This window comes from Pelmatolapia mariae, linkage group LG10_11 (genome assembly GCF_036321145.2).
Source record: "Pelmatolapia mariae isolate MD_Pm_ZW linkage group LG10_11, Pm_UMD_F_2, whole genome shotgun sequence".
Classification (NCBI taxonomy): Eukaryota; Metazoa; Chordata; class Actinopteri; order Cichliformes; family Cichlidae; genus Pelmatolapia; species Pelmatolapia mariae.
In genome coordinates, this window is record NC_086236.1 from 56,557,793 (window position 1) to 56,566,884 (window position 9,092).

Sequence of the window (9,092 nt, forward strand, 5' to 3'; positions counted from 1 at the left end):
TTAACCAGCCACTAACCAGCAATGTTTTATTGGATCTAATGATTGTCTAATCACCCTGCCCTTCTGCCAAGCTGGCCAATGGGAAAGAAGCAGACAAAAGCGACAAAGACAGGAAGAAAAGAACAATTATAAATAAAGAATTCAATAAAACACCTGTCTATTAAAGTAAGATGGTGGTTTTATTGAAACACTCAACTGCTTGTGGATTTGTAGAGTACTGATTAGTGTTTGTAAAACAACAAACTCTTTAAAGGGAACGTCTCAGCAAAGCATTTGTGAATTTTAGCCGGCATGTGCGTGATTTCTGGACAAAAATAGAACAAGAAGCGGGGAAAACAAGGGGGGGAAATTTGTGTAATCGTTCCCATTTCTTCGCTGCTCATTGTTTAAGTTTCTGATTACCTCTTAGACTTTGACCTATGCACTATTGCTGTGCTTCCTGGCAGATTTTCCATCAGCAGCAGTGCCTGATAAGGAGCTATGCGTAGACAATAGGACCGACTCGCTGATTGCACTGACAATCCACTGCCTCATGGGAATGCAAAGCTTTGAGGTCAATTCAGGAGGTCAAGACGCACATGAAACTGTAAAAACGGGAAAAAGAAGGCGTGTCTTAAAGACAGGTTTTGTCCCCCCTCCCCAATCTTCATCTTTATGACCCAACCTCACACGTATCAGCTGGAATTATCTGTTATATGACCTGATGCATAAAGCTGTCATCCTGAGCTGAGAGGTTTACAAGCTGTGGAGAGCTGCTTGGACACAAAACCACAAAACTGTGCGACTCTGTAGGAAAACAGGCTGCGAGTGAGTCACTGTTTCACAGGCCTCGCTATTTGACCAGAACCTATGACTGGAGAGTGGATGGTTCAGCGGATGAAGCTGGAAGTGACTCTGTTATGTAAAGCGTGGCTCTGTACGTGCACACAGCCCGGTATTGCGGCCAACACCATCTGCCCGACGCTCTCTGAACCAAACACACACACTTCCTCTGAATGTTACCTTGGCAACACATTTTTCTGCATTTGACCGCTTTCCCAACAAAACCGAGCTCGAGAGCTTGTCAGGTGCAACACTGGGAGCCAAATCACCGTACCCAATCAGACGCGCAGGGGACTAATGTTGCTGAAGTAAGTTCAGGTTTAATGTCACCACCTGACTCATCCTGCATCAGCGCAGTGTTGCTGCGAGACCCTATTTGTGCAAGTGTGTCCCCTTTGTGTCAAAGCTGAGTCACCCATTATCATTTCTCATCAGCGATGTGGAGATGGCAGACAAAAGAGTTTTATTTTTTCCCTTCCAAATGCTGTTATGTCACTTTATTTCATGAAGCAACACTTAAAACAAAAAAAAGATACATTATCAATCTGGTTTTTATGTACAACAAGTGCAAAATACGACACGTATAAATAAAGTAACTGTCAAAAGATCATCGTACACATAATCAAAGACATCAACTGCACAAAGTAGCTTACAAATCATAGCACTTTGGGATCAACAGTCAAAATTTGGCAAGAATCGGAGCAAACTGATCAGGAAAAAAGAGAAGAAAGGAGAGAAAAGGCTATTAAAATGAGTTTGTTCGAAACACAAACAACTAAATAAATAAATAACTTCCTTTTCTCAGTTTCCATCAGCTGGTCTCTAATCGCTTAGACATTTCTGTCACACAGACACGAGGCCTCTAACAAAGTTCATTTCAAAGGCAGACAATCTAAGCTGAGTCCTCTCAGTCTGCGCTGGACTGCAATGCGTTCCTAACACCGTCCCGGCTGTTTGGAGGGTGGATGTGAACACCGTGAAGGCTGCGTGTGAACCATCCAACTTTGTAGCCACCTCAAAAGTAGGCTTATCCTCCACCTAGTAACTTGTTCTCCTGCTCAAAGGTGTGGTGTAGATCTGGCTTCATCCATCAGGCTCCTACAGCACAGAGAGATCATGGCAGGACTTGGATTTCAGCCAGAACGCCACGCTGGGGTTGTTCTTTGCCACCACTTTGTCAAGGAAACGTTTGGCCTTCATAGGGAGGCTCTCTCGGCGGGTAGTGTAGCTTCTGTGCCTGCGGCGTTTGTTGGCGTCTTTGGAGTCCCGTCGTAGACGCAGCTGTCGCACTATGCCGCGGAAAGCCTCCCAGACGTTGTGCTGCATGGCGGCCGAGGTCTCGATGAACTTGCAGTCGAACACAGCGGCACAAGCGCGACCCTCTGAAACAGGGAGGAGACAGTTTCAGGCACTTGATCAGCTTATCAAAAGAAGAGAAGCATGAACAGACTCAGATTAGGCCTCCTTACCGCTCACTGACACCTCTCTGCGTCGCACCAGGTCACACTTGTTCCCCACAAGGATAATCGGTGTGTTCTGGGCAGGGCGGAAGCGACGCAGGGTTATCCGGAGCTCAGAAGCTCTCAGGTATGAGGCCCGGTCAGTTATAGAGTACAGCAACAGGTAGGCATCCCCAGTCTGCATGTACCGCTCGTACACACATTCACTGTCAGTCTGCAAAGCACACACAGGGCTTAGTATGCTCACACACAGGCAGGTGAAGTCTCTTCTTTGATTCATTTTGTAAAAGAACTCACCTCTGAATCCCAGGTGTCAATCAGAGTTATAGAGGCAGGCTCTCCATCCACTTCAATTTCCTTTTCAGTCACTTCATCTGAATTTAAACAGGAATCACACACTTAGATCTTAGTGAAATCAGCAAAACAAACAAAATCAACCAAATTTCCCTTTGTGGGACAATTAAAGGATTATTCTATTCTATTCTAAAACGTCAAACAGAATTATTATTAGAATAACTGCAGTGCTAAGGTTTTATTATAAAATAAGATTTATTAATCCCATAGCTGGGAAATGTACATTGTTATTGTAAATTTACATTGTTATAGCAGGGCAGCTAACCTAACCTACAATGCAAAAATAGAAGACAAATATGCACTATACAAAGTAGAATAAATACAATTTATTTCTTCTACTTTATGATTTCTACTACTATGTTATTTTATATATATTCGTATAACAATATATACACGAGTATTACAGGAAGAATAGAAGTATAACTTTCTCGGGGACTTTAATAAGGTCTCTCTCTCACCTCCACAGAGCTCGCAGTCGTCGCTGTCCATGCTGTCAGCTGCACCGGCGAAGATGCTGGCGAAAGCCGTCTTACCGACCCCGCTGGCTCCCAGCAGCACCACCCGATACGGTCTCCCGGGCTCCGCGGAGTGCTCCCCGGCGGAGTCGGTGGAGATGACTGAGTCCGAGGAGGACCAGCTCCCTCTGCTCCCGTCCGACTCCCCGGCGGAGCTGGCGCAGGATTTGGAGCGAGAGATGCAGGCGGGGACCCTCGCCAGGAGGCTGTCCGAGAGCGGGTGGCTGCCCGCGTCGCAGATGCTCCACCGGTGGAGCTCGTTCTGCAGGCGGAGGCTGTGACGGCGCACAGTGGACAGCATGGTGCCGGCGGCAAAATCGGGATGGACTGGATTATACTCAGCGGTGGGATTAAATCTCTTCCAGCACAGAAACAAACAGCCTTCTTACTTCTTAAAAGACACTTCAGAAGCGTTTTATCCTTTTCAGGTGAACCAGAAGCGTCTCGTTTCTCTGAGATTAAAGGTGACTAAACTTAGTCTCAGATAATCAGAAGTTCCCCCCGGTTGGTGTCTACTGCGTTAACTCAGCGCCCACGACCTCAATACGCTGCTTAAACCTGTTTCTGCGGAACACCGATTTCAAAGTTTAATTCGTGCATTTCCAAAAATACAAATAAAACACACTTTCTGGGTAAATCCCGGAGCGAAATTTACAGCTGCTGCCTTCTTGATGTGTCTGCAGCCTCATCCCTCGGTAATCTCCAGCTGAGTGAAGTCTCTTAATGCCCTGATGGGGTTTCCCTGCAGTTTATATAGACGAATGGGGGCGGGGGGAGGTCACACAAGTAGAGCATGGGAGAGTGGATGCAAAGCCGTGATGTGCTGGGTACTCACTGTTTTGGTTCATGCGCACGGTGTGCGGCAGCACAGATGATATTAAAATGACTGTGCGGCAGTGACATGCGGTTCAGCACCACAGCATTGCACATGTGCGCAGAGCCTGTGATATATGCTATATGCTCCTATAGAGAAGCCTCACTGCTGAAATTTATTTTATAGGATTCAACCAAAGGTTTGTGACACGTTTCCAATTCGTATTAGAAAGCTTATAAATCCAGGATCAATCTGCTTCTGATTACTGTCACAGTTATACTCACTGGCCACTTTGTTAGGGACACCTATTCAACCGCACTTAATGCAAATATCAGCCAGTCACATGACAGAAACTCAATAAATTTGGGCTCAATACTGAGCATCAGAATGAGGAAGTGACTTCAAATGTGGCATGGCTGTTAGTGCCACACAGGCTGGTCTGAGTATTTCAGAAACTGCTGATCTGCTATCTGTAAGGTATCTCTAAGGTTTACAGAGAAAGATCTGAAAAAGAGGAAATATCTAATGAGCCACACTTCTCCAGGGGAAAATGCCTTGTTGATGTTAGAGGAGAATGGCCAGGCTGCTTTGAGCTGATAGGAAAGCAACAGTAACGCAAATAACCACTGGCTACCGCCAAGATATGCAGAAGAGCATCCCTGAACACATCAACCCTTCAAGGACTACGGGAGCAGAAGACCACTCTGGGTTCCACTACGCTGAGCTAACAGTAAGAAACTAAGGCTTGGGATTGCCAAAACTGGACAAGAGAAGATTAGAAAAAGAGCCTCGTAACAAAGAGAGGAAAAGAACAACCGCTTTCACTTTGCACCATTTCTTTGAAAATTTGGAAATTCAGAGTTTATAAAAAAATAAAACCTTTTGTTCCTAGAGTTTCTGAATAAACTTGTTAGTATATTAGGATCCATATGTCTGTGAAGGTTCTCAGTCATCCAGGTCATCATAGTGTAAGGGGCTTGGAAAGAAAAGTGTCTGGACTTCTTTAAGTTGCTTGAAGACATTTCACCTCATCTGAGAAGCTTCTTCAGTTCTGAAGGATTCATAGGTTTAGATCAATACAGGAACTGAATTATTGAAAAATGTAAAACAATCAGTAACGTATGTATGTTCCCAAGTAAAATGGCTTTTCTTTTAAATTTAATACCATCACAAGCAGAATTAAAACCAGCTACAATAAAAACAATAATATCTAGACTTCAGTGGTAACATAAACATAAAACAATCAAAATGACTATTTGGATGCTCAAGTTTTATAATGCTGTGTCCATCATATGACCAAAAAAAGTTTCTGCTGTGAAAAACATCTTTTATACAAATGCCTGGTGGTGAAATCACTTGTGATCATTCTCTCTTGTGAACCTCCAGCTTTTTCTTTTTGTGAAATCTGTAATTTGTGAGATGAAGGTCAGAAAAAAACGATTACATAAGTTTTAATCAATAGTTTTATGATCTTTAATGTTTGGAATCTAAACAATGTAAATTTATCTGCACTTCATTAAGAGAAACTGGTCAAGGACTGCAGATGAAAACAAGCTTTTACCAATACATTTCAGAATATTGCCCATTTTTCTGTTCAAATAAATAAATAAATATGCATGCAGTGCATTCAGGTGTAGTTTATATAAATATGGGAGCACTGTGTAAGCCCATGCATGCAGGTTACGGTTGTGAGCATAATAAAAACTCTCATGAATAGAGCGTATCCAAACTGCTTTGGTCTGATCGAACGTCCTTGAGGATAACAGATGGAGGGAGACAGCGCGATGAAGAGCTCGGTCCTTCATACTGTAAATATGCTGTTCAGTGTGAGAATAAAAAACAACAACACAGCTTTGAGTTTCAGAGTTTGTATAGGTGAATTTAAAAAGCACAGATAATCTCAATATGTTCCTTCTTTGTGTGTTTGAGAAAGCATTTTTACTGCAGACTTACATCCTTGAAAAGTTCATCCTTTCACATTCTGGTTTTTTTCTTACCCTGCAGACAGCATACTGTAAAGCCGACATGTTAACAGCAACCGGTTCACATAAAAGGTTTTTCTCTGTACACAACATTTGTGCTGCAATGTTCAGAAGCAAGTGGGAACAATCGCTAGTATTGTTCTTTCCACCTACACTTTTACCATCTGACAGCAACAGGCGTGTGTCAAGAACACAAAAAGCCTTCAGTACTATGGTACTATTATCCCAACGGAGCATGTCGCTCTCAGACTGCGAGCTTATTGTGGTTCCTAGAGTATTTAAAAGTAGAATGGGAGGCAGAGGCTTGGGCCCAGTTTGGATTTGGGAGACAGACACCCTCTCTACTTTTAAGATTCCTTTTTGATAAAGCATATAGTTATGCCTGGATCAGGTGACCCTGAATCCTCCATTAGTTATGCCTAGACTGCTGGGGGCTTCCCTTGATGCGCTGTTTCTTCTTCACTTTCCTTTTTTCACTCACTGTGTTTATAGTGATTATTATGTTATTATTCATCTCTGGCTCTTTCCCGTGTGCCTTTGTCCCGTATTCCTCCCCTCACTCTCAACCGGTGGCGGCATATGGCCGCCCCTCCCTGAGCCTGGTTCAGTTATAGGTTTCTTCCTGTTAAAAGGGAGTTTTTCCTTTCCACTGTTGCCGAGTTGTTGCTCATAGGGGATCTTCTGACAGGTGGGATTTTCTTGAACTGAATTAAACTGAACCAGAGCTGCAGCTATTAGTAATTAATTGAATGAAAAGTAAAATAATGATAAAAAAAATTATCTTTAGTGTTAACTTTTGCCACTTTCTTTTGTCTAACATGATTGTAAATAGAGATCCCCTTTTATAGAATACAGTAACAAGTTAACTGATAACAAAAACAACAGTCTTTAACTGTGAGTACAAAATGAAGGTGAATCTGCATTGTGTCTGCTCAACTCTGCTCTAAACTATAACAGATGCTGGCTTGTTTTTTATATGGGTGAGTCAGTAATTACCATTATTCATGTATCAGCGTTGAGAAAGTTCTTTGAGCATAAATGAGCCACACCTCTGCTGCTGCCTGACCAACCTGGCAGATGATTAACAGACATGTCTCATATCATCACGGAACAAACAAAGGGAGCGTGTTTTATTCCCAAATCCTAGTTTTTCCCCAATACAGACCTTTAAAATGGCATAAAGCAGCTAATAAATATCAAACATTAAGATGTAGCATTTAATGGGTTTATTTTAATTTACTAAACTTCCTGGTTAGGTTAATCACATATCAAAAGCTGTGCAATATTTCAAAAAATATTTAACTAATTATTAATTCACTACGTTTTATCAGCACATGCAAGACAAAAACAGAGATTTGTTCCATCTAATTAGCACTAATACTACAGTGAACGAGGCTGCACCAGACGCTGAACGAGCTTTGAGGGAAAAGGAGTGGCTGCACCTGATAACAGAGTTTTATATCACAGAATCAACACACCCTGGCTACATAGATTTATTAGCTGCAATTCAGCAGTCGCTGGGTTAAGAAACTGATAACTATCATGTCAAACACCCTCGTTATCATCGTACGGTGATATTTTCTGTTTTCTGTCAGAGAATCTCCTTTCTGCCAGAAATGTCTAAATAAAAGCTGCCCTGAGATCAGCTGGCAGCAGCATACTGCCAACGGATTGTAAAAAGCAGTATTTTATGAATGGCCTCTCTAACAACATATGCAAATGTCCAGAGAGACTGCATTCAACTTGTAAACAGCATTCAACTCGCAAACATGAGATTCTCATTAGGAAAAGCACTTTTTGAGCGAGGGATTGAGCGACTGAGGGTTATTACAGTAATTGTCGGATTATGCAGCCCACCCCCGACTGTTGTTTTTCCAGACTTTCAGGACTGACGGGCTGCGTTCTCATCTGCGGGACCTGCTGCTCTGCATTATAGCTCTGATCTGCTTGACAGATGACTGGGAAACATTAAATCCTTGTTAAGTGCTGGAGCAGGCCCAGGGTCAGGAGGAGGGGATTGAGGGAAGGGTTACACTTTGGCTGGCTGCAGATTGGCAGGGTGATGTTGATGGCGAGAGAGTGAGAAGTGACCTATTTTTTTTTTTTTTTCTCTATCGCCTAATACAAAACAGAGTTGAATGAAGGTGCTGCTCATACATGGAAGCTGCCCAGTACAACCCCGGCTTAATCCCAGTCTGATCTGATGGTTCATTTTGGTGTAAAATGTGACGCAGCAGACAATTTAAAGACAAATGCTACACTTGGGGAGAATGTCTCTTGGAGGAAGTGTAGTAGTGACAGTTGGTCATGTACCTGAAATTAGAAGATAGACGTGCACCTTAAAATAAGGAGCAGCCTGGAAAACTGGGAGATTCAGTCAAAGTTGAAATGAAATGTAAATGCTGGTGGAGGCTAAGGAGAAACCAGCTGCGCACCTCTAGAGTAAATATACACATAAAAGACCAGGAAACAGTTTTAGCTTTAATATTTGCTTTTGGGAATTTACACTGAAGTTGAATTGAGTTTTTGTTGTTGTCTAGATGTGTCAACTGGTTTTAATCTGACAATATTATTAACCTGTACAAGTCAGGCAGCATTTACTGATCGTCAATCTGTAATGTTATGTGTGTGAAATCGTTCCTCGGCACAATAATTGTCATCAAAACACCTACACCATCTCATTTGTACTGACTTCCAAATGATTACAGTGACTACTTTTATTATATATTATGTTCTATAATTGATGCAATTATGAGGTCTGAATTAGGAAGAAAAAATAAAAGCTTAACACCGTGACTCAAAAGCAGCTTGGGGCACCTGGGGAACAGGAGATAGAAGGGATGCATAAATGTGCCAAAATATCTGTTTCTTCTGCTTCTCCACTTCAGGCTCAAGGGGAGGATGGAGTCCATCCCAGCTGTAACAGGGCGAGAAGCAGGGAAGACTCTGGGACAGGTCGACGTTCAGTTGGAGGACTAATACACATAAACACAGACAACAATTCACGCTCACATTTACACCTGCAGTTGAATCACCAATTAATTAACCTTATCTGATTTATGTCTTTGTACTGTGAGGGGAAGACAGAGTACCTGGAGAAAACCCACACAGGCCTGGGGAGAACATGCAAACTCTGCACACAAAA

General features: G+C 42.6%; 1 protein-coding gene across 1 annotated transcript; it reads right to left on the bottom strand.

Annotated features, from left to right (window-relative positions):
• Positions 1 to 1,296: 1,296 nt before the first annotated feature.
• On the bottom strand, positions 1,297 to 3,882 carry gem (GTP binding protein overexpressed in skeletal muscle). Its single transcript, XM_063486016.1, has 4 exons — positions 3,095 to 3,882; positions 2,580 to 2,656; positions 2,292 to 2,496; positions 1,297 to 2,204 (listed from the first exon to the last, which is right to left on the bottom strand). The coding sequence occupies exons 1-4, from the start codon at positions 3,450 to 3,452 to the stop codon at positions 1,921 to 1,923; spliced, it is 924 nt and encodes a 307-aa protein (XP_063342086.1). The 5' UTR covers positions 3,453 to 3,882; the 3' UTR covers positions 1,297 to 1,920.
• Positions 3,883 to 9,092: the final 5,210 nt, after the last annotated feature.

Coding starts and splice junctions, on each gene's coding strand:
- gem (XM_063486016.1), bottom strand. CDS start 3,452: ATGCTGTCCACTGTGCGCCGTCACAGCCTCCGCCTGCAGAACGAGCTC. Junction 2,657..3,094: donor CGACTGCGAGCTCTGTGGAG/GTGAGAGAGAGA, acceptor GTTTAAATTCAG/ATGAAGTGACTGAAAAGGAA. Junction 2,497..2,579: donor TTGACACCTGGGATTCAGAG/GTGAGTTCTTTT, acceptor TGTGCTTTGCAG/ACTGACAGTGAATGTGTGTA.